At 45.1% G+C, this 27,742-nt stretch overlaps 1 protein-coding gene across 1 annotated transcript in view; it reads right to left on the bottom strand.

Annotated features, from left to right (window-relative positions):
* LOC145338836 (NACHT, LRR and PYD domains-containing protein 3-like) overlaps positions 1–26,877 on the bottom strand; it is a 60,006-nt gene extending 33,129 nt beyond the window's left edge. The window contains exons 1-5 of the mRNA XM_080183246.1: positions 26,794–26,877; positions 24,272–24,367; positions 22,553–22,719; positions 10,722–10,893; positions 10,553–10,618 (exon numbers count right to left, since the gene is read on the bottom strand). Coding sequence (XP_080039372.1) covers positions 10,553–10,618; positions 10,722–10,893; positions 22,553–22,719; positions 24,272–24,335 — 469 coding nt within the window. The 5' untranslated portion in view covers positions 24,336–24,367; positions 26,794–26,877. The remainder of the gene's footprint in view (positions 1–10,552; positions 10,619–10,721; positions 10,894–22,552; positions 22,720–24,271; positions 24,368–26,793) is intronic.
* Positions 26,878–27,742: the final 865 nt, after the last annotated feature.

The raw sequence follows: 27,742 nt of genomic DNA, 5'->3' as shown, positions 1-27,742 counted from the left end.
AGGAAGGAATCTAAATGTCGAATGTGTGTAAAAACTGGAGTAAATCATGCTGGACTTTTCAGCGGGAGTTTCAAAATGAATCTCCCACAATCTGTGCACAGCAGAGTGGACGGAGCCTATTCCGGTTGGAGAGACCGGCAGCATCGCACTGAGTGGCCACTGTGTGTGCGATGATCTGTCAGCGCAGAGATCAGCACATGGGTAGTGGCCCCACCATGGCGGCGGCCAGCATTTCTCCCCCTCCGACACGTCCTGACGCCCTCTCCCCCGCCTCACCTCCCCCACCCCAGCAGACTTACTCCGCTGTAAACTTGACACCCCCCAGCAGGCTGATCCCCCCTCCCCACCCTGATGGCCAGCCCCAATCACTGTCCTCCCTCCCTCCAAAGCGGGACTCCCCACCCTCACTCCCACAGGCCCGATCCTCATTAGGCCCCGAACCCTTGGCACTCTTCAATACCCAGTAGGCAGTTCCAAGGTGTCCTGGACATTAGCATTTTGCCCCTTGGCAGTGCCGGGGGACCAGGCTGGCAGTGCCCAGGGTACCCCAGCCACCCCCAACCTGGGGGCCTCGATGTCATCCCCTTCACTCCAGCGGGGTCTGGTCTCCAGCTCCCTGCAAATGGGAAGTTCTACAAAACCCCTCCTGATGTGAGGGGGTGGTGGGGCGAGACGCTAGAGGGCCTGGAAATTTCAGTCCTGGGCTCGCTAATGGCTTTTAAGCAGATTCAAATGTGCATTGTAATAATTTATACAGCTCCACGCCAATCTCTCTGGCACAGAGCTGACGGTGCCCGAAATCCAGCTGTGGGAGGCACATGCAGGCTATTCCCCCAGCGGGGAGCCTGTGAAACAGCTCTGCACCGGTCTCCTGGTCTGCTGCCCTATAAAACCAGCACAGCGAGCTGGGAGAATCACCCCCATTGATTTTACAAAGGTGATGTTTTAGCTCTGATGGTTAATACTTTCCTCCCTGCCCTTATTATAGGCATCTCATTGGTAGATCTTGGTTGTATAGCAGTTATATAGTTTGTGAACTAGTCAGAGCTCCCAATCTGCTGCAGAAATGGTAAGTGGGATATTAGAGACTGTGTGTGAGCGGGAGAGACTGTAATTGTTCAGGAGTCTCACTGTTACTGTACTTAAACTTCAGTAGGTTCTCTGTCATACTGTGTGCATTGGAAAAGCAACAGTTTTGAACATGTGAAGTTCTGCTATTCTGTCAGGCTGTTACCGCATTAAGCGAGTTATTGGGGAGCCGTTTGGCTCAGTTGGATGGAAGCTTGATGTGGTTTCTGTTCTAACAACAGCCTGACGACCGATCTCTGTTCTTTCTAAGGTGAATTCAGGACCTCGCTCGTTGCCCTGCCCATGGTGGAGATACAACCTGCCTTTAGACAGAGAGCTCAGAAAAAAAACCTTCCCATTTTATAGTGTGTCAGTAATCACTAATTATATTTCAGGGATTGTACACACAGATTTAACAATTCTGCTTTGATAACAGTTGTGCCACAACAGCAACAAGAAATAGAACAACAAGCCACTTTACGAAGTGTAATATGAAAGCAGTAAACATTCAAAGTTCATTTGAACTGTTTACCAATAATTATAACGTTTGATTAATTCTGTCTCTTGTTTCTTTGTAATGCAAAAGTGTCACTTTTAGTTCTCACACTGACTTCAAACATAACCTCTGAATTAAAGGATTGCTGAGTAGACCAGTGTGCTGTCTTTCACTGCTATTCAGAAACAACCAGTAATTCTGCATCAAGCCCAGATATTCTCTTTTCCTCAGATTTCTGCTTCAGATCAATGTTCAATTATGTGATCAATAGTTAGTCTTATTTATTAAATATTTATGATGGCAAATTCTTTTCCATGAAAGTTTTCTTCACATTTCTCACCCCTCCCGCAAACCAACCCCCCCCCCCCCCCACAACCACCAATCGTTTAGCCCTACATGGGGTAAATACACGCTTATCAGCCTGATGTCTATAGTCTAGTGGATGATGCAAGGGAAAATATAAGATATTCTTTATGATTGCTGGGAAAAGGGAGAGACAACTAGACATTCACAACTCTCATTCTACAATAAATAGATTGTGCTGGGACTTGAGAAATTGAGTCTACCAGTGGATTGGGGAATCCGGTGGACATTGTCATTCTAGACTGATAAGATTCCTCACACAAGGTCACTGTGAGACAGCGTTATTGTTTCAGTGGAAATGAGAAAGTCTGGATTTGGAATGGTCTTCAAATGTCATGATTAAAACTTAAGTGATTAAAAGATGTGAGTTCAGTTTGAAGACATATTACAAACGAGCTTCCCTGAGAATTAGTCTGAAACACATTACTCTTAACGGTCCACATTCATGCGATGAACAAGATTGAACAAGCTCGGAGCAGTAGTAGAGTATGCGGTGTACAGTAAATTTGCCACTGAAAATATTAATTGGATGATTAACACTGAAGAAAACAATCATATAAAAATATGCATATGAGTGAGTGCAGTGAGAACACACAGGTAAACAATGTTCCATTAAGATAAATATGTCTCAAATGTAGCCATTGAGACAATGTTGAATAGGGTCATCATTTATCAGGAATAATAGAGATAGAGTGAGAGGAGAAAAGAGCTTGGTGTTACTGGGGGCAGCACAGTAGTTAACAATTCTGTTTCACAGCGCCAGGAACCTGGATTCAATTCTGGTGCTCAGGTGACTCTTTATGGAGTCTGCACATTCTCCCCGTATCTGTGTTGGCTTCCTCAGGGTACGTTGGTTCCCTCCCACAGTCCAAACATGTGCAGGCTAGGTTGATTGGCCATGGACTAATGTTTGCATACATCAGGCAGTTGTTTTGCTTTGCTTTCTGTAATGAAATATGTTCCTTTCCCAGTTGGCTTCCCAAGTCATTACATTCAGCCAGCATTTATTGACAATCCCTAATTCCCGTGAAAATGTGCTTGTCAGCTGCCTTCTGGACTCGCTGCAGTCCACGTGATGTAGTTACACCCGCAATACTGATACAAAGACAGTTCCAGGATTTTGATCCAGTACGGGATCAGCAGAGAGCTGGCTAGATGGGTACAGAACTGGCTTGGCCATAGAAGACAGGGGATAGCAGTAGAGGGGTGCTTTTCTGAATGGAAGTCTGGGACTAGTGATATTCCACAGGGATCAGATCTGGGACCTTTGTTATTCATAGTATATATCAATGATTTGGAGGAAAATGTAACTTGCCTGATTAGTAAGTTCGCTGATGACACAAAAATAGGTGGAGTTGTGGAGAGTGAAGAGGATTTTCAGAGGATACAGCAAGATATAGTCCTGTTGGAGATTTGGGTGCAGAAATGACAGATGGAGTTTAATCTGGAGAAGTAACAGATAATGTATTTTGGAAGGTCTAATGATGCCAGAATTATTAGTAAATGGTAGAACCTTTGGAATACTGACAGGCAGAGAGATCTAGGTGTAGATGTCTACCGTTCGCTGAAAGTGGCAAAGCAGAAGGATAATAGAACATAGAACATAGAACATTACAGCGCAGAACAGGCCCTTCGGCCCACGATGTTGCGCCGACCAGTTACACAAACAATGACCCACTAGCCTATACCAATCCCTTTTCGTCCATAAACCTATCCAGAGATCTCTTAAACGCCCCCAAACTAGATGCATTTACAACTGCAGCAGGCAGGGCATTCCAATCCCTCACCACCCGCTGGGTAAAGAACCTACCCCTGACATCCGTCCTGTAGCTACCCCCCCTTAATTTAAAGCCATGCCCCCTCGTGCTAGCTTTCTCCATCCGAGGAAAAAGGCTATCACTATCCACCCTATCTAAACCTCTAATCATCTTATATGTTTCAATAAGGTAGTCAATAAAGCATACGGCATATTTGCCTTTATTTGTCTGGGCATTGAGTATAAAAATTGGCAGGTTATGCTGCAGCTGTACAGAAACTTAGGCCTCATTTACAATATTGTGTACAATTTTGTTTGTCACACTACCAGAAGGATGTGGATGCTGTGGAGAGGGTACAGAAGAGGTTAACCAGAATGTCGACTGGTCAGGAGAGTATGAAGAGAGGTTGGATAAACTCGGTTTGTCCTCACTGGAATGAGGGAGGTTGAGCAGTGGCCTGATAAGAGGTTTACAAGATTATGAGTGGTATGGACAGAGTGCACGGTCAGATGCTCTTTCCTAGGGTAGAAAAATCAAGTACTCAGGAACATAGGTTTAAGGTGCATGGGAGAAGTTTACAGCAGATGTGCGAGATAAGTTTTGTTTTACACAGAGGATGTTGAATGGGGCGTGCTGTCTGGGGAGGTGGTTGGAGCAGATACGATAGCAGCACTTAAGGGGTAAACTAGACGAATACATGAATAGGATGGGAATGGAGGATATGCACTGTCTATGTGCATACAGTTTTAGTTTAGACAGGTATCACGATTAGCGCAGACTGAGAGTGCCAAAGGGTCTGTTCCTGTGCTGGATTTTACTTTGTTCTTTGTTTTTGAACAGAGATATTTCCAAGTCAGGGTGGTGAGTGACTTGCAGGAAAACATAGTGGTGTCCCCGTGACTGCTGCCCCTGATCTTCTGGATGGCAGCAGCCAAGAGTTTGGAAAGTGCTATCTGAGCAGCCTTGCTGTGTTCGGCTGTGCATCTTGTAGGGGTAAACACTGCTGCTTTTTTTCGTCGGTGGTGGGGGATAATTTTTGTGGGTGGGTATTAATCAAACAGTCTACTTTAAACTGGTACGTGAGGAATTCCATGTGTGTCGTTGAGCTGCACTTACCCAGGGTGAGGGCAGAGAATTCCATCACATTTCTGACTTGTTCTTTGTGGATGGTGGAAAGTTTTCGGGGAGTAAGAGACGATGTTCACACTGTAGGATTCTTAGCAGCTGACCTATTCTTGCAGTCACACTGTTTATATGTCTAATCCAGTTCAGTTTCTGGTTAATGGTAACCCTCAGGTTGTTGATAGTGGGGGATACAGCAAACAGTAATGTCATCGATTGTCAAGGGGCGATGGTTGAATCCACTCTTCTTGGAGATAGAATCATAGAAATCCTACAGTACAGAAGACCATTTGGCCCATCGAGTCTGCACTGACCACAATTCCACCCTGGCCCTACCCCCATATCCCTACATATTTACCCACTAATCCCTCTAACCTACGCATCTCAGGACACTATGGAGCAAGTCGAGATAAAATGCAGGTGGAGCTGGAGCAAAATGAACTGGCCTTGTGACAACGACATAAAAGAAATTCCTATGGAGATGGCTTCATGTGGATGTAATTGTGATCATTCCAGGGCAACTTGACTACTTGGGTGAGTTCTACATGGATATAGAATCAATTTAAGTAGGGAAAAAGTCCTGGGGCAACATGTGCTGAAGACTGCAGCATGTCACTGATGTCAGTGTGAAGAGTGGACTGTGATCCAGCCAGATGAACAAAGAAAATGGGGACAGGGGTCATAGAATGGGGTCAAGGGCATTGGAGGTATGATGAAGCAGGGCTGTAAGGAATGTGAACTTTGAATATAGTGTAGATGACAAGCAGGTCTTTTGAGGATAGTTGATTGAATGTTAATGTGAGCATCAGTGGCTATGGATAGGATACATTGGGTGCTTTGTGGCAGGTTCAAGGCAGGTAATGAAACCAGTTGGCAAATTAACAAAGCAACTGTGTAGGTTAACACTGCTGCTAAGGTGCATGGGTAATACTAGATCTGGGGAAAAAGCAGGGCGCTGATGTGGCCAGCTGTTTTCCCCCTATGAAAGGGTGAAATGGCAAGATTTGATGGATGGTTGGTTTAGGATGCTTTGGTAGTTGTCTGAAAAGTAGGCTTGTTTCCAGCTGATAGCTTGTAGAAACTGAATATGGCTGAGGTTGGCTTAATCTTTTTGGTGTTCATGGTATAGAAATTGAGTAAAAATTGGTGAATATGGCTGATTGTGTTGCTTATGAGTTGAAGTCATATTTTACAATTAAATTTCTAAATTTTCATGCAAGCCTACTTAAACCTGAAGCCTGGTCACTTTGCATGTAGCATTGGGCAAATGAGGTCTATCCCAACTGAACCTTAACAATAGATTTATGATGTTGGAAACGCCTAAAAGAATAAACCTGTAGTCCTTGCTTTATTCTGCAATAACCTCTTGTGAGGTACCTTGTCAAACGCCTTCTGAAAATCAAGAAAGACCACATCCACCGGCTCTCCTCTATCCACCGCCCGAGACACATCCTCATAGAACTCCAATAAATTTGTCAGAGGTTATTGCAGAAGGTAAGGGGGCATGGAGTTGGGAGTAGGGTGTTAGCGTGGATAGAGGATTGGTTGTCAAATAGGAAGCAGAGAGTCGGGGTTTAATGGGTGCTATTCAGATTGGCGGTTGGTGACTAGTGGAGTGCCCCAGGGGTTGGTGCTGGGGCCTCAGCTATTTAACATTTACATAGATGATCTGGAGGAGGGAACCGAGTGTATGGTGTCGAAATTTGCTGATGACACCAAGACTGGTGAAACTGCAAATTGCGCAGAGGGTGTGGAGTGTCTGCAGAAGGATCTAGATAGGCTGCGCGAATGGGCCAGGAACTGGCAAATGGAATTTAATGTTGGCAAGTGCAAGGTGGTCCACTTTGGTAGGAATAATGGTAGGAAGGACTATTACTTATGTGGCGAAAAACTGCAGCAGGCGACGGTGCAGAGGGACCTCGGGGTCCTTGTGCATGAGTCGCAAAAACCCAGCTTGCAGATGCAGCAGGTGGTCAGGAAGGCGAATGGGATGCTGGCCTTCATAGCAAGGGGGATTGAACATAAAAGTAGGGAGGTCTTGCTGCAGCTGTATAGGGCACTGGTGAGGCCGCAGCTGGAGTACTGTGTGCAGTTTTGGGCGCCGCACTTACGCAAGGATATTTTGGCCTTGGAGGGAGTGCAGAGGAGGTTTACTAGGCTGATACCGGAGTTGAGGGGGTTGAGCTATGAGGAGAGGCTGAATAAACTAGGCTTGTACTCGTTAGAGTTTAGAAGAATGAGGGGAGATCTCATTGAGACGTATAAGATGATGAATGGGATGGATAGGATAGAGGTGGAGAGGCTCTTCCCGCTCAGAAAGGACAGTAGGACTAGGGGGCACAGCCTCAAGATAAAGGGGGGTGCGGTTTAGAACGGAGTTGAGGAGGAACTTCTTCACTCAAAGGGTGGTGAATCTCTGGAATTCTCTGCCCGTTGAAGTGGTGGAGGCTGCCTCGCTAAATATTTTTAAGATGCGGGTTGATAAGTTTTTGATAGGCGAGGGGATTAAGGGTTATGGGGAGAGGGTGGGAGTGTGGAACTGAGCCACGACAGATCAGCCATGATCTTATTGAATGGCGGGGCAGGCTCGAAGGGCTAGATGGCCTACTCCCGCTCCTATTTCTTATGTTAATTTTTAGCATGGCCAACCAACCTAACCCGCACATCTTTGGGCTCGGGGGCTTGGTGTGTGGTGTGAAATTTACATACAACCTCATCAGACCAAACCTAGATTTTGTTCAGAATTTGCTGCATTTGGACATGAATTGCTTCGTTATCTGAGGATTCTCTAAATTTGCACCCCTTTATTGTGGAGTCCACAAGATGTAGACAAAAGTCGTAGGTAGAAGGAGGATTGGAATGAGGCACTCACTGAGTGTTAAAATGGCTGCGCGGGCTTGTAGTGCCGAAGGGCTGGTTTCCTGTGCTGTTCCTTGTTCTTTGTCATCAACGTTACAGAACATTGTACAGTCATCAGTGGACATCTCCGCTTATGAACACTGAGCCCTGGTGGTCTGAGTCTGGCTTAATGGGTCATCTGGGATTTTGCTGCTCACTAATTTGATAATGTCTACGGTGGGAATGATTTCTCAGGTGCAGCGAACCCTTTACATCTGACTCAAGGCCCGACTCTTCACTGTGAGCCCAGAATATAAGAACTAGGGGCAGGAGTAGGCCAATTGGCCGCTCAAGCCTGCTCCGCCATTCAATAAGATCATGGCAGATCTTTTTGTGGACTCAGCTCCACTTACCTGCCCGCTCACCCATGACCCTTAATTCCTTTACTGTTCAAAAACATTTAATGTGGTAGTCTCAACTACTTCACTGGGCAGGGAATTCCATAGATTCACAACCCTTTGGGTGAAGAAGTTCCTCCTCAACTCGGTCCTAAATCTGCTCCCTCTTATTTTGAGGCCACGCCCCCTAGTTCTAGTTTCACCCGCCAGTGGAAACAACTTCCCTGCTTCTATCTTATCTATTCCCTTCATAATCTGGTATGTTTCTATAAGATCTGCCTTCATTTTTCTGAATTCCAATGAGTACCTTCACAGTCTACTCAGTCTCTCCTCAAAAGCCAACTCCTTCAACTCCGGAATCACCCAAGTGAATCTCCTCTGCACCCCCTTCAGTTTCAGCATATCCTTTCTCAACACAGTCCTCCAAGGTATGGCCTCACCAGCACCTAATACAGCTGCAACATAACCTCACTGTTTTTAAACTCCATCCCTCGAGCAATGAAGGACAAAATTCCATTTGCCTTCTTAATTACCTGCTGCATCTGCAAACCAACTCCTTGAGATTCCTGCACAAGGACACCAAGGTCCCTCTGCACAGCAGCATGCTGCAATTTTTTAACCATTCAAATAATAGTCCATTTTGCTGTTACTCGTACCAAAATGGATGCCTCACATTTACAACATTGTACTCCATCTCTATAAGAACATAAGAAATAGGAGCAGGAGTAGGCCATCTAGCCCTTTAAGCCTGCCCCGCCAATCAATAAGACCATGGCTGATCTGAAGTGGATCAGTTGCACTTTCCCGCTTTCTCCCCATAACCCTCAACTCCCTTGTCTGTCAAAAACCTATCTAGCCGTGACTTAAATATATTTAGCGTGGTAGCCTCCACCACTTCAACGGGCAGAGAATTCCAGAGGTTCACCACCCTTTGAGTGAAGAAATTCCTCCTCAACTCTGTTCTAAACTGCACCTCCCCCCATCTTGAGGCTGTGCCCCCTAGTCCTGCTGTCCTTTCTGAGCAGGAAGAATCTCTCTCTCTACCCTATCCATCCCTTTCATTATCTTATACGTCTCTATAAGATCCCCCCTCATCCTTCTAAACTCCAACGAGTACAGACCCAGTCTATTCAGTCTCTCTTCATAGTCTAACCCCCTCATCTCCGTTATCAGCCTAGTGAACCTCCTCTGCACTCCCTCCAAGGCCAAAATATCCTTGCGCAAGTGCGGCGACCAAAACTGCACATAGTACTCCAGCTGTGCCCTCACCAGTGCCCTGTACAGTTGCAGCAAGACCTCCCTGCTTTTATATTCTATCCCCCTCGCTATAAAGGCCAGACCCTCGCCCACTCACATCTGGGATGCTGAAAATTAAAGACTGGAAATTGGGTAGAGCATCATTTGGTTTTGTCAGTAATGTGCAACCGTATGTAGCTTCAAAATTACAATTCAAATTTTTTGGAGAGAAAAAAAAACATTGCCACATCTCATCAGGATTTCCTGGTAAATCACAGCATAATTTAAGTGTGTGAGGGAAAAGTGGATAATGTTGTCAATCAGTAATCGAATAATCAAATTAATCAGTAATCGAAATCTGCCAGACCCTCGCCCACTCACAGACTATGTATATGCCTTTGCAGACTTTGTGTCCTCTGCACATTCTGCTTTGTCACACATCTTAGTGTCATCTGCCAATTTTGATACACTACACTTGGTCTCCAATTCCAAATCATCTGTGTAAATCGTAAGCAATTGCGGTCCCAACACTGATCCCTGAGGCACACAATTGGTCACTGATCGCCAGTCAGAAGAACACCCAATTACCCCCACTCTTTGCTTTCTGTTAGAAAACCCAGGCACACAGGAACTCTGTACTGAGATTCACACGGTACCAGGTTCCCGCCAGATGTGTAGAAGACTTCAGAATTGATAGCAAGTGAAAAGATGCAACAGTCACACATTTTTTGGGGGAAAAAAAAACACGTGTGTGGGTTTCCTCCTCGTGCTCCGGTTTCCTCCCACAGTCTAATATGTGCGGGTTAAGTTGATTGGCCATACTAAAATTGCCCCTTAGTGTCCTGAGATACTTAGGTTAGAGGGATTAGCGGCTAAAATGTGGAGAGATAAGGCGGTAGGGCCTGGGTGAGATTGTGGTTGGTGCAGACTCGATGGGCCAGATGGCCTCTTTCTGCACTGCAGGGATTCTATGATATTTGATTACTGATTGACAACATGATCCGCTTTTCCCTCACACACTTAAATTATGCTGCGATTTACCAGGAAATCCTGATGAGATGTGGCGATGTTTTTTTTCTCTCCAAAAAATTTGAATTGTAATTTAAAGCCATGTATGGTTGCATATTACTGACAAAACCAAATCATGCTCTACCCAATTTCCAGTCTTTAATTTTCAGTATCCCAGATTTTCACAATCTCTTAAAAAAAGGCTCCAATCAGTCATTCAGACCCTCAGAAGTGAAATAGTTTATAATCTCCATTTCCTCTCTTACCTTTCAGGTTACTGGATAATTCAGATAAACCATGTGCGATGTTCATATAATCAAACGGATCAGCACCTGTTTAAATAAATGAACTTCCATGAAATCAGCTCTGTGTAATATTACAGTGATATCGGCAGTGTTTAAATGGGAAATTGAATTCGCTGTGATTTTACCGTACCAAGCTCCTGTATTTCTTTCAGTATTTTATCCAGCTTTGGGACTGCGTGACGCATTCTCACAAAGGATTCCCACATCACCCTTCGAGCCCGAGATCCTTTTCTCATCACCAGACTGAGGAGAAGTTTGGAACTGTCCGCCCGGTTTCCCTTATCCACGAGATCAGTGACTTTCTATGAAGAATAATAATGAAGAATAATGAGACACAGAGTGAAAGATAAACACTGAGAATGAGAAGGAAAGGATCTGCTCAGTGATGGGATTTCCCAGTTGTTTTCAGCTCAGAAATCAGTCACTGGGCCGGGTCCTGATCCATAATAAACACGGACTGAAAATTCTCTTGAAATCTCCTTCCAATAATTAACAATAAACAAATGTGAATCAACTGAACTAGAAATCAAAAATACATTTCAACTAGTGTGAGGAATCACTAAGAATCTGTAATATTTTCATGTGATAGTTGTCTGTCCTTCAGTGTCCAACATGATGGGACAGCACGGTAGCACAGTGGTTAGTGCTGCTGCTTTACAGCTCCAGGGACTTGGGTTCGATTCCTGGATTGGGTCACTGGCTGTGTGGAGTTTGCACATTCTCCCCGTGTCTGCACGGGTTTCCTCCTCCTGCTCCGGTTTCCTCCCACAGTCTAAAGATATGCGGGTTAGTTGAATTGGCCATGCTAAAATTGCCCCTTAGTGTCCTGAGATGTGTAGGTTGGAGGGATTAGTGGGTAAATGTATAGAGATAAGGGGGTAAGGCCTGGGTGGGATTGTGGTCAGTGCAGACTTGATGGGCCAGATGGCCTCTTTCTGTGCTGTAGGTTTTTTTATGATATTCGATTACTGATTGACAAAATGATCCACTTTTCCCTCACACACTTAAATCACGTGATTTACCCGGAAATCCTGAGATGTGGCAATTTTTTTTCTCTCCAAAAGGGTAGTGCACCTTTGAAACACACTTCCTGAAACGGTGGTAGGAACGGAGAGGTGGATGGCGTCTTGGTAAGCAAAGAGTTCTGGGTATCGTGGATAGGCAGTCTGCAGATTGGAGGCTACAATCAAATCAGACACGTTGTTATTAAAGAGCGGGGCAGACTCGAGGGGCTGAACATAGAACATAGAACATTACAGCGCAGAACAGGCCCTTCGGCCCACAATGTTGCGCCGACCAGTCTTATTTTTAAAAAAAAACATTGGCCCTCTAATCTAAACCAATCCCTTTTCGTCCATAAACCTATCCACCAATCTCTTAAACGCCCCCAAACTAGGCGCATTTACAACTGCAGCAGGCAGGGCATTCCAGTCCCTCACCACCCTCTGGGTAAAGAACCTGCCCCTGACATCCGTCCTATAACTACCCCCCCTTAATTTAAAGCCATGCCCCCTCGTGCTAGATTTCTCCATCCGAGGAAACAGGTTACCATTGCCGTCTCACAGGTTTGATCCCCGCCTTGGGTGACTGGCTGTGTGGAGTTTACACATTCTTCCCATGTCTGTGTGGGCTTCCTTCAGCTGCTCCTGTTTCCATTGTCTAAAGATGGGCCTGGGTAAGCTGCTCTTTCAAAGAGTTGGTGCAGAATGATGGGCCTCCTTACGGACTGTAGGGATTCCTGCTCTCCATGTGTACATAGAACATAGAACATTACAGCGCAGAACAGGCCCTTCGGCCCACGATGTTGCGCCGACCAGTTACAAAAACAATGACCCACTAGCCTATACCAATCCCTTTTCGTCCATAAACCTATCCAGAGATCTCTTAAACGCCCCCAAACTAGACGCATTTACAACTGCAGCAGGCAGGGCATTCCAATCCCTCACCACCCGCTGGGTAAAGAACCTACCCCTGACATCCGTCCTGTAGCTACCCCCCCTTAATTTAAAGCCATGCCCCCTCGTGCTAGCTTTCTCCATCCGAGGAAAAAGGCTATCACTATCCACCCTATCTAAACATAGAACATAGAACATAGAACATAGAACATTACAGCGCGGAACAGGCCCTTCGGCCCACAATGTTGCGCCGACCAGTCTTATTTTTAAAAAAAAACATTGACCCACTAATCTAAACCACTCCTTTTTCGTCCATAAACCTATCCACCAATCTCTTAAACGCCCCCAAACTAGGCGCATTTACAACTGCAGCTAATATAATCATAATATAATATAATATAATATAATATAATCATCTTATATGTTTCAATAAGATCCCCTCTTAGCCGCCTTCTTTCCAACGAAAACAACCCTAGATCCCTCAGTCTCTCCTCATAGGACCTCCCCACCATACCAGGCAACATCCTAGTAAACCTCCTCTGCACCCTCTCCAACGCCTCCACATCCTTCTTGTAATGCGGGGACCAGAACTGCACACAGTACTCCAAGTGCGGCCGCACTAGAGTAGTGTACAGTTGCAACATTACACTGCGACTCCTAAATTCAATCCCCCTACCAATAAACGCCAAGACACCGTACGCCTTCTTAACAACCTTATCCACTTGATTCCCAACAATGTGTAAGTAAACTAAACAGCAGAGAATCAGAACTCAGGTGGCAGGGAAATAATGAGTCTGATCCTTCAGTTATTGAAATAGAAGCAATGTTAAAATGAAATTCGAATGACAAATTACCATTGATTAATCCAAATACCGACTGCTAATTTAGGTCAGGAGAATGAGCCAATGACAATGGTGAAAAATCTAATGTAATCTTTACTGCTCAGTAACTCAAATTCCAAAAACAAAACATTTTTCATTTTTAAATTTCTAGTATGAAATCCCGGTAAAGAGGACAGGGGAGTTAGGTAGGATTTGAGAGATAGTAACACAGTTACAAGTGGGGTGTGAAGGAGGGGCTGGGCAAGATGTCAGAGTCATGCTAATGGAGAATTTCAGACTGGAGTTTAAAGGAATGGCTCAAACTCATTGACTCGTAAACTAGAAGAATGGGAATTTTAAATCAAAGACATCTGAGGACTGGGTGCCATCGTGAGTACAAAGTGATATCTGCAGTCTGACGGGGAACACAGTAAAGGCAGCAGAAGCTGAAAGGTAAAGGACAATGTGGGAGGTCCAACAGGAGAACATTAGAACAGACGAATCTGGGGGTAACACAAACATAGATTCAGATTCAGAAGGAGCAGTGCTGAGGGGGGGGAGTAGAAATTTGTAGTGTTACATTCAGAGAATAAGGATATTTCTGCACTGACAATTATGCAGGAAATGGAGTTCAGCTTGATTCTAAACACTGAAATCACAGTCTGACCAGGTCTCTGTCAGCGGCTGGGAATGGAATAAAGTCAAGTGGTGAGGAAGTGGACTTTGTGTCAGGGGTAGCAGACAATGATTTTTTTTTCGGCGGTTAATAAGAAGGGGAGTAAATTATTTTCCCAGAGCACAGCAACAGAAAAAAAATCACAAAATGAATATATGTTAGGTTCCCCACGAAGACTGACTTTCCGCAATGAAAAAAAAAACAGGGGCAGCATTCTTTTAACACGATTCCAGCTTCTATTCTGTAAGATTCTGAAACTACAAGGATCAAAAATTGATACAACTCAATGTCAGTTGCAGTAAACTAAGTGTTGTGGTGTATCATGAGGACAATATTGAGTCAAAGAGTGAGTTAATCCAGCTCGTTCCTAAAATCATTGATGAGACTATATTTAGAATATTGTATAAGTTGTGGTTTCCTCAGTGCAACAATATTATTGCAGCTTCTGAAAACAACTGGAATGTTCGAGATGATTGTGGTTGGACGAGGACCCATTGTGGAAAGTCTTCACTGAAAATAAGTTTCAGAGGTGATAGGATTATAGATTTCCATTGACTCCAGTTTTGCCAGAAAGTTTTGATGCTAATTGAGTTAAAATGCTGCTTTGATGTGAATGACACACCCTTTCACCTCTCCCCTGTAACTCTTTTAGCCATGTCTGAACCAAAGGAGCTCTGCAGCAGAGTGGTTCTGGCAGAATGCAAACTAAGTATCTGTGAGCAGGTTATTGCTGAGGAAGTCCCACGGCAAGAACTGCTGATGATACCTCCCGTCATTTTGATGACTGTGAATAGACTAATAGAATGGTAATTCCTGGAGTGGGTTTGTCCTGTTTACGCTGGCAATTTTTCCATATTGTCGGGTAGATGTCAGTGTTGAAACTGTACTGAACAGCTGGGCTCACAGTGCAGCCTGTGCTTAAGCACAAAGCTTCAGTATCAGAGCCAGGATGTTGTCAGCGTTCCCACACACCAAGCACTAAGTTATTCCTTTAGATCACGTGGAGGGAATTGAATTTGTTTTCCCCTGTGGTCATGGGGATCCCATGAAGAGGCTGAAATTAATAACTCAGTAACATGTCTGACTGATTATTATTGCAAATGTTTCAGCCTTGTCTTTTGCACTCATGAGCAGGACTCTGATGTTTTTGATGTGGAACTTTGTGATATCCTCTCCACACCTTTGCTGTTTAATTATCCAACATCATATGCCTGGGGTGGCAGGATAGAAAAGCTTTATGTTGTGTCAGTTGTGGCTCAACTTGCCTATCTATAGCATGGTGAGGGGTTGTAGATTCATCAGGTTGGCACATTATTTTCACGTATCCCTGCTGCTGTTCCTGCAGTACTCTCTGTAGCAATTCAGAAAAAGACAGTTTCCTCTCTCCAGAAACCCTTTAGTGGGACTAACAAGATGAGTTGCATCCATTAGAACAAACAAGTTTGTAAACTTGGGACCTACAACAACAGTGTGGCTTAAAGCAAAAGATTTTAAACTCCCATCACTATCTTCCCATTGGGCAAGTCTCCTTTTGCTTCATAAGTGACTTTGTACTCTGCAAAGCCCATTGTTGACAGGTCTATCAACAATCCCCCGTGTCCTCCATACCCGTGTCGCCCAACCCTCCCCCCACCTTGAGTCTGTTTCTCCCCCAACACTCCCACCGTGAGGAGTTACTGTCAATCACTTAGCGTTTGGTCTGTGGTGCACTGAAGGTGGGCCTGGGTCAGGCAGCGTAGTGAATAGGGTCCTCTGCTTCGACGGAGCAACGCAGGTTCACTGATGCAGTCTCCTCCTTTGGTTTTGTTGTAGCCTGGACACCCACTTCCCCAGCTTTCACCTCCGAGTCCATGCCTTCTTTATCTGGAGAGGCTAATGCGGACTCAGCTTCGAGTTGAGGGCCAACATTGGAAGTGGCTGTCTCCATGGGGAGTGAGACTTGTTCAGAAGTGGACAACCTGCATCCGAGATGTTGCTTTAAGCTTAAGATACATAGAACATAGAACATTACAGCGCAGAACAGGCCCTTCGGCCCACGATGTTGCGCCGACCAGTTACAAAAACAATGACCCACTAGCCTATACCAATCCCATTTCGTCCATAAACCTATCCAGAGATCTCTTAAACGCCCCCAAACTAGACGCATTTACAACTGCAGCAGGTCCTGTTTTCTCCATAACAGTCACAGGGTCCCAACTAGGACCATCACCGAAGTTGACTGTGTGAATCAGGTGACCTGCTTCAAATGTTCTTTGTCCTTGTAGAATCTTGATTTCTCTTGATTGTCTCATTGGGTCTCCACCCTCCCTGCCAGGTTCGGAAACAATAGTCTCTGTCTGATATGAAGCTGCCATCCCATTAACAGATCCACAGAGGCAACTCCATTTGTTACATGTGGTGTGATCCTGCAGTCAAACAAATATCACGCCAGTCTGCTATCCATGGTTGCCATCAGTTGTTTCTCTCATGCCATTTCTGAAGTTTTACATTGCCTGTTTTGCCAATCTGGTCGTGCTGGGTCGGGTGATTTGAACACCATTAGAGAGCTGACATCCTGAAGATCACTATGGCCATACCATTATTGGAAACCAGGACTTCTGCTGCGTACCACAGCTTATCACAATTTATTGATCATAGCCTGGGATAAGTCATGGAACTCGGGCAGTGCATCTCCAACCATTTGAAGTGCATATGTACCATGATTAAAAACATTAAGAGTCCTACAAAGTCCTCATGTACTTGTACCCATAGCCTGCCAGATCATTTCCATGGATGTCAAGAGGCTGAGGGAGTGAACTTTTGATTTTCTTAGCACAAGTCACACTGCTTCTCCAAGTCTGTAATGACTGAGTCGAGGCCAGGCCAGCATTTTCATCTCTGATACTCCAAGGTGGCCATTACGTAGTTCCATTAATATTGGATGTCATCCTGGGGGCGGAACAACACTCGAGACCCTCAGTGATCCCATCCCCAACACTGCTAGTCTTTCTTAGCTAGGTAAGGTTACATTTCTTCACAGGGTCACCATTGGAATCCTCCATGTAGGATCAAATACTGTAGATTGATCTATGTCCAGGCTCTAATCTGTCTTGTGGAGACTGGAAAACTCTCCAAATGATTTAGTGTCATCACGACCTGATGCAATGCTGGTAAAGGAGACAGGCTTGTGGGCAATGGGAGGTGACTCAGTGAATTGGCAATCTGGATTCCAGAAAAGTGCTCTGTACGATATTTGTAAGCAGCCAGTAAAAAGGCCCAACGCTGTATCTGGATGGAAACAATAAGGGGATGCCTTGTCCTGGTTGAAATGTCCCAATAAGAATTTGTGGTTGGTAACGATTGTGAAATGTCTACCGTAGACACACTGATGGAACTTTTCCACACCAAATAGACTACCAACCCTTCTTCCTCAATCTAAGAATATCTTCACTCTACATCCAGCAAGGTCCTGGATGCACACACGATGGGCTTCTCCGTCCCATCTTTCTAATGCTGTAAAAACACTGGTCCAACCCTGTACAAGGAAATGTTACACGTCAGCACAAGTTATTTGTCAGCAGCAAAATGGGCCACCAAGTTAGATTACAATAGCTAATGTTTGACTTTGGTGAAAGCCTCTGGCTGTGGACCTTCCCAGGACCATCTCTGTATTTTCATAGTAGGGCGTGCAAGGGGGCCAGCATGGAAGGCAAATTCAGGATAATTTTTCCATAATAAGTAACTAATCCCAGAAAAGATTTCAACTCTGTGGAGTTCCTTGGAGTTGATGCGTCCTTGATTGTTTTTAGCTTACTCTCTACTGGGTCTAACCCATTGCCATCTATCCGGTAGCCCAAGTAGGTTACCTCAACTGCTTGGACGATGCATTTCTTCCTCATCAAGCACACTCCCGTTTTTGAAAGCTCTACAACACTTTTTTTTAAATAAAATATGGCAGGTATTCCTGTTCCCAAGCCCCCATGGCCAGGACGTCATCTATCTACACTGCTACTTGGGCTACCCTTGAAGAATGTTCTCCGTGACCCATTGGAAAAGGGTACACTGATGAGATCGAAGGACAAGCGAGTTTACTTCTATTGTCCCTTGTTCACATTTATCACATATATCTAGGACGACTCATCCAATACAAGCTGAAGATAGACGTGATCCATGTCCAAGTTGGTGGACATCTGGCCACCTGTTGAGTTAGCATAGAGGTCTTTGATTCTGAGCAGGGGTGCCTATCAAGTTTGGAAAACAGGCTGACAGTTTATAATTCCTATGACAAACTGCTTTTCTGGACTTAAACAGCCACTACAGGCACTGCCCATTATGGAAATTGCAGAGGCTTTATTCTACCTAAACTTTCAAGACAGCCTAGTTGTTTCCAATTTCTCCAGCATGCAGTATGGTTTGCCCTAGGTTTAGCATCAGGGTCGATGTCGATCTTGGCCTTGACCCCACTTTTTTTCCCCAAGGCTTTCTAGGAAACTTCTTCTCACCAGAGCGATGGGGGTTGACTGGCGATCTGATAGAAATTTACAAGATTATGAGGAGCATGAACAGAGTGGATCAGCAGAAGCTTTTTTTTTCCAGGGTGAAGAGTCAATTACTACGGGCACGGCTTTAAGGGACGAGAGACAAGGTTTAAAGGAAATGTACGAGGTGGATTTTTTTTTTGTACACAGAAGCTGGTGGGTGCCTGGAACTCGCTGCCGGGGGAGGTAGTGGAAGGAGATGCTATAGTGAGTTTCAAGGGGCATCTTGACAAATACGTGAATAGGATGGAAATGGAGGGATTCGGTCCCTGGAAGCATAGAGGGTTTTAGTTAAGTCGGGCAGCATGGTCGTTGCAGGCTCGGAGGGCCTGTTCCTTTGTTCTTTGGGGTTTGCCATTTACCAGAATTCTATAATTATAAGGGTAGCCTTTGTTGTGGTGATGTGATTCCGTTGTACATCCCTGACTCTGGAAGAAGGAATAGCAGCACGGTACGGTCAGGTATTGGCCATGGTTTCTTCACTAGGCAGCACACGTTTTGTCTATTCCTGTAATTTCACCTTGGCTGTGCCCTTTGGCTGTACTTGTAATAATTTGTCTGGCATCCGCAACTCTGGTACATGTTCCCTAACACTCAGGGTCATCACTGCCTTTCGTTGACTGTTTCATGGTGTTTTAAAGTCCTCATCTCGCAAAGGATCCTTTAACACCTGGTTCACACAAGCCCTCTCTATTAAAGACTGTTTACACAATGACACTCTCCCCAGTTGGATGACTTTGCTGCCTGACGCCCCTTGTGTTCTTGAGCACCTTGTCTGCTTTATTCTCACATTAGGTTATTGGAATTATTTGTTGTAAATCCAGACTGAGTTATACCAACAGCTTCTTTTGTCCAGTTAGATTATTGATGCTGCAGACCAATCTATGTCACCACAATTCATCTTGAGGCAGCATGACTTCACAAATGTTCTGCTAGTTTTCATCATCCAGACAGGAATTGGGTGACAGGTTCCCGACAGGTTTCTTGGCCACGTTGAAGTGGTATTTCTGGAGTCTAACAGAGGGATTCGGGTCATGGAGGTTTCGCCCCCCCCCCCCCGATCTATCACTTCATCAGAAGTTTAAATCAGGGACGTGCAGCAAGGTCAAACTTTTTAAATCATACTGAATGTCAGGGCATCGCATGCTGTCAACAATATTACATTTGTTTTTCATCTCCTTCAATGTTACTCTGTACACTGTTATCACAGGGCTCACATTTCCCAAAAACAAACACATTTACTTTTCATTACTGAACCTACTTGACAAATGACGGTCGACCGCACAGGAGAAAATGCTTTTTTATTCACTCCTCATCGCCAATGCAGTAAGCCTCCAAATCCACTTTCTCATCACCAGAAACCATATATTGAAAATCAAAAGGAAGAGCTGCAATCACAACTTACAGCAAGCATGTCTGTATCCCAGGGCCAGCAGTCCGGCTAAAGCCTCTGCTCAAGCAGGAAGTTTGTATTTCAAAAAGCTGACAGGAGATTTAATGACCATCACCCATGTCCTTTATGGCTATCATAACACTCATCTACACAACTCATTGAACCAGGGTTAGGCCTCTGGTTTGATTATAATGGTGGAGTGATGGATGTGTGATGCTATTATCAAATAGATTGAGGTGATAAGCAATGCTGCACCTGATAATCTGTCACATTTCACAGGGACATAACATCGCACAACACCACACTCACTCCTCAGTGTAAAGAAGGTACTTCATCTCCAACACAGACTGTGCGCTGAGTCTTACCAACACTGTCATGAACAAGTGAATCTGCCACAAGTTCAGCCTGGACAGTTCAGTCAGTAATCGTGCTGCCAAGACATCCTTGATTGGAGAAATTAAACTGTTTTGCCTCTTTTTCTCGACCATTTCAAAGGGCAGTGAGTAGTGAGCCACATTGTGTGTCTGGATCCACATACAGACCAGCTTGAGTCAGGACAGCAGGATTCCTCACCTAAAGTCACAGGTAAGATGCCTGAAGATTGAAAGGTGGCAAATGTTGTGCCTTTAAGGAGGGCTGCAGGGAAAAGCCTGGGAACTACAGGCCTGTGAACCTCATTTGTAGTGAGTAAGTTGTTAGAAGGTATTTTGATAGAGAGGATCTACAGGCATTTAGAGACGCAACGATAGGAGACAGTCAGCATGGTTTTGAGTGGAAAATCATGTCTCTCAAATTTGATTTGAGTTTTTTGAAGGGGTAACCAAGAACGTAGATGAGGGGAGGTGCAGTTGATGTTGTCGATACGGACTTTAACAAGGTCTTTGATAAGGCACCACATGGTAGGTTGTTGCATAAGGTTAAATCTCATGGGATCCAGGGTGAGGGATCGAAATGGAGACAAAATTGGCTTGACGACAGAAGATAGAGGGTTATGCTATAGGGTTGTTTTTCAAACTGGAAGCCTGTGACGTGTGATGTGCCTCAGGGATCGGTGCTGGGTCTACTGTTATTTGTAATTCATATTAATGGGTTGGATGAGACTTCAGTAGGCATGGTTAGTAACTTTGCAGATGGCACCAAGATTGGTGGCATGGCAGACAGTGAAGACAATTATCTAGCATTGCAACGGAATCTTGATCAATTGGTCCAGTGGGCTGACGAATGGCACATGGAGTTTAGTTTAGGTAAATACGAGGTGATGCATTTTGGTAGATCAAACCAGGGCAGGACTTACTCAGTTAATGATAGGGCATTGGTGAGTGTTACAGAACAAAGAGATCAAGAGGTACAGGTTCATAGCTCCTTGAAAGTGAACAGATGGTGAAGAAGGCATTCTGCATGCTTGCTTTCATTAGTCGGAGCGTTGAACACAGGATTGGGATGTCTTCAAGTTGTACAAGACATTGGTAAGGCCACACTTGGAATACTGTGCACAGTCCTGGTCACCCTATTATAGAAAGGATATTATTAAACTAGAAAGAGTGCAGAAAAGATTTACTAGGATTCTACCGTGACTTGATGGTTCGAGTTGCAAGGAGAGGCTGGATAGACTGAGACATTTTTCTCTGGAATGTAGAAGGCTTAGGAGTGATCTTATAGAAGTCTATACAATAATGAGGGGCACAGATCAGCTAGATAGTCAATGTCTTTTCCCAAAGGTAGAGGGAACTAACCTCGAGGGCATTTCAGGTGAGAGGAGATAGATACAAAAGGGTCCAGAGGGCAATTTTTTTTCCACACAGAGGATGTTGCATGTCTGGAACAAGCTGCCAGATGTAGTGTGGAGGCGGGTACAACTTTGTCTTAAAAAACAGTCAGAGAGTTACATGAGATGGGTATAGAGGGATATGGGACAAAAGGGAGCAACTGGCATTAGCTTAGGGGTTTAAAAATGGGGCAGCATGGACAAGCTGGGCCAAAGGCCCTGTTTGCATGCTGTAAATTTCTGACTCTATAACAGGGCCTTAGTGAAACAAATTGATGTTGACGAAAATCAAATATTAATATACAAACTGCCACAGTGAGATCAAAGCATGATTTATGGTGTTTTAAAGCTCCGATCTCACAAGGGCTCCTTTAACACTGGTTTACACAAGCACCCGAGTGGATTTCTGGATTTTAAGACCAGATCTCCAGGTTGCACATCCAGTAATATCCCAATACGCTGCGGGGCGAGTGCAGCCGAGCTGCTGTTCCCGTGCGGGGAATCTCTGGATAGGTTTATGGACGAAAAGGGATTGGTATAGGCTAGTGGGTCATTGTTTTTGTAACTGGTCGGCGCAACATCATGGGCCGAAGGGCCTGTTCTGCGCTGTAATGTTCTATGTTCTAAGTGCAGCCGAGTTGTGGAGTATCCAAAAGGATCTCCAGGTCCCAAAATTCCCAACCTCTGAGGTTTCCCTCTCCTCATACCTGGGTCTAGTGTCGACTTAAAGACAGGAATATTATTAGTCAGTAACTGAATTATCAGTGCAGTATGTGATTCCTTGTATGCTAGAAGATTATCTCGATAGAACTTGCTCTTTTACCATCATTTGTCAATATATCCTGAAAGTTCTGCACTGATTGAAATAATGCATTCTGTGTTCCTCACACTTACCCAATGTTCTTGTCCAGTGAAAATCCTCTCGTATGTTAACGATAAGCTGACTCCATCCACTCCTCCTTCCATCGCCTGCTCTAGTCTGTCCCGGTAGAATTTTGTCAATTTGAACAGTTGGTAATCATCACAGTTTGTCAGGAACTCAGGGATTGTGGAGTTTGGATCTGTGAACACAAATGGAGAAAAATAAATTTGTCAATGAGTTTCTATCCATGTTGTTACTCTTCCCTTTACAAGAAGCAACTGAAGCCCCCTGTGAACCGTATTATCAAATGCCTTCTGGGAACAGAGAAGCATTCAGTGACAGCATATTTGACCTTTACTCAGGAACATTCCGCTTGACTCACCCTTCGACAACTGGGCATTGTAAGGTTGACAGTTGGACAGTTTGAGGACATTGGGGCTCCCTCCACCTGTAAATGTGATCTCACTCTGGATCAGGCTTGTTCACCTTTACAACCTGAGGACCATTTATGCATTCTTAATCACTCAACAGGCCGAATCTTAGAGATAATGGGTGAAAGGTCCTGATATTTTTGTCTGTTAACTCAGCTGGAAAAGTGGGATGTAGACCACCAGCAGCATTGGCGGATTTTCATGTCCGATTGTTTTGACAATTAACAAAGCAAAACAGGCGACGGTTCCCAGAGAACCAGCTCTTAAAATGTTGGCATCCCAATGTTAGAAAGGACAAAAGAAAGAAAAAGACCCCATGGACCCCTACCCCACTGAGACACAGAGAGCCCTCCCCACACTGAGACCCCATCCCCCCATAGAGACAGCGAACCACCCCTTCACTGAGAGGCAGAGCTACCCCCATCCCCAGTGACACACAGCAAACTCCTGCCCCCTCCCCAGTACAAATGAGACACGGACACTGATACTCACCACAGATTTTCTCCCTTTTACAAACATGAAACTCACTTATAGACATGGAAGTGTCATGGCACACATTCTCCTCCCCTCTGAGACAGTGCCCTCGACAGTGATGTGGAGTGGGTGGGGACAAGTGAGAGTACATACACTCAGTCTAAATTTTCTCTCTCACTCTCACCACCCCACACAGATACACGATCACTCTTTCTCGTACACATCCCCTCCCACACACCCTCATTAATTCACACATCCCTTTAGTCACTAGTTTCATGAGAATGACAAACATTCTATCTTTGACCCTGATTTGATTTTACCCTATTGACTTGCCAAGACTTCACCCACCCCGGCCCTGCCAGGCCTGTTCCCTCCCACCAGGCTCCAGCCTCACTGCAGTTTCCCCACCCAGAGATACCTTTGCTTCTTTTTCACACCAGCCTTCAGCACGCTGTTCACTGTGTCACCAATCATAGAACATAGAACATAGAACATTACAGCGCGGAACAGGCCCTTCGGCCCACAATCATGGATAGTTTCTCCCATTCACACTCACTAGTCAGTCAATCAGCAGCAACGGCAGAGAGAAACACCCTCTGATTAGAGGAGCAGCTCCAAGTACAATCTTAAATTTGAACTCAGCTGTTTGACAACAATTTGAAAACTGCCTCCGGGGACACATAGAGGAGATTCACAAATCACACCCGGCCCCTGGGCTGAACTTTGGATCACCCCGCTCTAGATGGTGCCTCACTCCCACTTTCTACTCAGTCCCTGTCCTGTTCCCTCTTCCTGTGTGAGCAGCAGACAAGACAGAAATTATATCTGTATTTTTTGTGGTCCTACCTGTGTCCAATCTCATTCTTTTTGGAGATGTTGAACATTCTCCCCTGTTTGAACCTTCAGCCATGATATTGACAGACGTTCCCTGATTCTGAGACTCTGTAATAAGGATAATATCAGGGTCAGGGTCAGATGTAAATATGAAAATCAGAAGCAAAGCATTGAGATCTTCATTGTGATGCAAGATATATTTCAGAATATTACAATTACACGTTACCACAATATTAGCAGCAGCTGTTTCACAAAATACCAGTCACCCTCATCAGGTCCCCTGAAAAATCCACCCTTCACCCTTGCGATCCTCTGTCCCAATCCCAGTTTCCACTTCCCTCTCCAAAGTCATCGAACATGTTGTCACCTCCCAAATCCAGGACCATTTCTGCAGAAACTCCATACAGTCAAGTTTTTACCCTGCCACTGCTCTTAAAAATCATAAATACTATCCTATCCGACTCTGACAAAAGTCAATGAAGTATCTTCATTCACCCGTCTCCAACCTTTAACGTGCTTGACCATGTCATCCTTCTCCAACTCCTGCCTCTTGTGCAGCTGAGTGGAAATGCATCAAAGACACTTGGTTTAATTCTTATTACATCCAGAGAATCAGTGACATTGCTTTCTCTCGCCACCCCCACACCATTATTGCTATTATTGTCCCTCTTCTATTTCTCATCAACATGCTGCCCCTTGGTAACCTGGCAGCAGGTGCAACATGCAAACTGCTGGTATCCAGCTCTGAAACTCTGCTTGCGAAATCCAAACCAACTCACACCATGTTTCAGTTAATTCACCTGTGTTTATCAACTCACACTGTCTCACAGCCTAACAACACCTCAATTTTAAAATGCTCAAACGAGCTTTTCAATCTCTCCACAGCCCCTGTCTTCCTATTCATGTAGCCTACAGCAGCCCTAGAAACTAGTGACATCTCCACCTTGCCCAATATGACAAGTTGTGTGTATTGAGGATAACTTGTCCACAATTCAGGCCAACTCCTGAGCTCCGGAATTCCCTCTCTAAACTGCTCGGCTGCTTTACTTTTCCCTCTTCTCAGATTCACCTTCAAAACATTAACAATCTGACTAAAATTAGTCACCTGCCCAGCTGCTCCTTCCAATGTTTTATGTCTTTGTTTCCCACTGAATTTTTCTCTTGTTGAGTATCTTGGGATGTTTTGCTACGTTAAAGATGCTATACAAATGCATGTGGCTCCATATTCTCCACTTGTGCGGACGTGTCAGTGTCTGTGTACACCCTAATCAAACTCAGCTGATGTCCTCTCCTTTCTCCAATAGGGAAATGGAAAAGTGGTTTAGACATTTAATTTCTTCAAATCAGAATTCAAAGTTATTTAACAATAATAATTTACAACCAATGTTTAAAACCAACAATGTAAAATGCAGTTCCCCATTTCATTCTTAATCTCATACAACAACTCATATTTCCAGTGTGTCTGAATTTGTGAACAAAAATCCCAAAGCACAAATTTATTCTCCCTTATGGGTCTCTTCAATTTGACACTAAATTTACAATATCATTCCAGGAAGGCTCTGTAATACACATCTAGTCATCTGAACAGATCCGGATTTATTCCTCATTAACCCCAATGACCATCCTCACCCACACCGAGCCAGCATCAGTTATTGGGTGAAGCCACAGCGACTTTCAAGCAAGCCCCAGAAATTTCTCAGTGGATGGAAATGGCTGCAATGCCAAAGATATCCAGGAGACCAATTTACATGGTGTTTACACACACACCAGGCCTGGATTGTAATAACTGGGATCTCTCCCTTAAATTGCTGCAGGGCAGGAGGAGGCCATTCAGTCCATCCAGACAGATCCTATCCCCCTGATCCTGCCCAGTCTCCCTATGCTGCTGATGTTTGGAGAGTGTGAGGAAAGGCTCCCCCCGCAGACACGGGGACAATGTACAGACTCCACACAGACACTGAGCCCAAGGCCGCCAATTGAAGCCGGGGCCTCCCTGACGCTGTGAGAGCGCAGCACCAACCACTGAGCCCCCACCGTGCCGCCTCACAGTGTAACTGACCATCCCCCCGGCCCTGTTAATATTATGATGTGGGTATGCCGGCGTTGGACTGGCGTAAACACAGTAAAAAGTCTGACAACACCAGGTTTTAGTCCAACCTATTTATTTGATAATATACTCGCAAGCTTTCGAGGGGTTACCCTCTTCGTCAGGTGAATGGAGAGTTCTGGCCTCAGACAGAGCATATAAAGCACAGACAGTTTAGAGATTACGCATTTTAATCAGTAATCTCTAAACTGTCTGTGCTTTATATGCTCTGTCTGAGGCCAGAACTCTCCATTCACCTGACGAAGAGGGTAACCCCTCGAAAGCTTGCGAGTATATTATCAAATAAATAGGTTGGACTAAAACCTGGTGTTGTCAGACTTTTTACTCTGTTAATATTATACAGAGACACGCTGTATTTACACAGTAAATCACCATTTTAATCCTGAAGCTGAATGTTGAACCTTTTTCTGGCCCGTTAATTCCTTACCGTTATTCACAAATCCGCGCGCTCCGCTCGACGCCGGTCAGTTCCCGCCGAAGAAGAAGATTCCCGCTTCTCCGGTCACGTGACACCAGTCCGCCCCGCCCCCGCCGCGCGCAGAAACCGTTTAACGGCCGCTTCCCGACACGTCAGTGGGCGGGACCGTACGGCGTTCGCATTCTTCATTGGTCCATGCCGCTGTCCATCAGATGGAGACAGCCAATAGGAGCCCGCTCCAGCAGAATGATTGACAGCTGGTCTGGGTGGACTCGGGCAGATTGTGATGAGTCAGTGTCCTGGCTGGAGATAACAGCACAGCCTCTGTAAGCTGCTGCTCAAACCCTCTCTCCACTCACACTGTCTGCACCTTTAACACTTGGAAAGACCCACATTCCAACCATTATCCTGGAAATGGAGTCTGTGCCTATATACACCCTGTTTGTGAACACATCTCCCGCTCACCTGAAGAAGGAGCCACACTCCGAAAGCTCGTGCTGCCAAATAAACCTGTTGGGCTGTAACCTGGTGTTGTGAGACATCTTACTGTGTCCACCCCAGTCCAACACCGGCATCTCCACATCAAGATTGTGATGAAGCAGCGACTCGCCGTGGATTCACTGCCATTGGGGACAATCCCAGCCAGCGAGAGGCAGCACCTTCCGTCCCCAAGAGCAGCATTCGCACCGTCCCACTTTCTCCTCCATTTGGGCAGCACCACAAACAGCTTCTTGTTATTTCTTCCATTGGCAGCACCCACGGGTGCTCTTGGTGCTCCCGTTCCAGCACCGTCCCTCTTAATGATGGGGGAATGAGGCTCCCATCGCCCAGAATAAACATCCAGCAACACCGACAACTCCCAGCTTCCACACACTTATCGCCGTAACTCCGGGTGCTTTCTACTCATCCTCCCTCTCTGGACAAGTTCCACTCCCTGCCTCATAACCGGATCATTCCG

Source organism: Carcharhinus amblyrhynchos, unplaced genomic scaffold (assembly GCF_965287045.1).
Source record: "Carcharhinus amblyrhynchos unplaced genomic scaffold, sCarAmb.v2.hapA chromosome_200, whole genome shotgun sequence".
NCBI lineage: Eukaryota > Metazoa > Chordata > Chondrichthyes > Carcharhiniformes > Carcharhinidae > Carcharhinus > Carcharhinus amblyrhynchos.
Note: the sequence above shows the minus strand (reverse complement) of the source record. Positions and strands in the feature narration are given on the sequence as shown.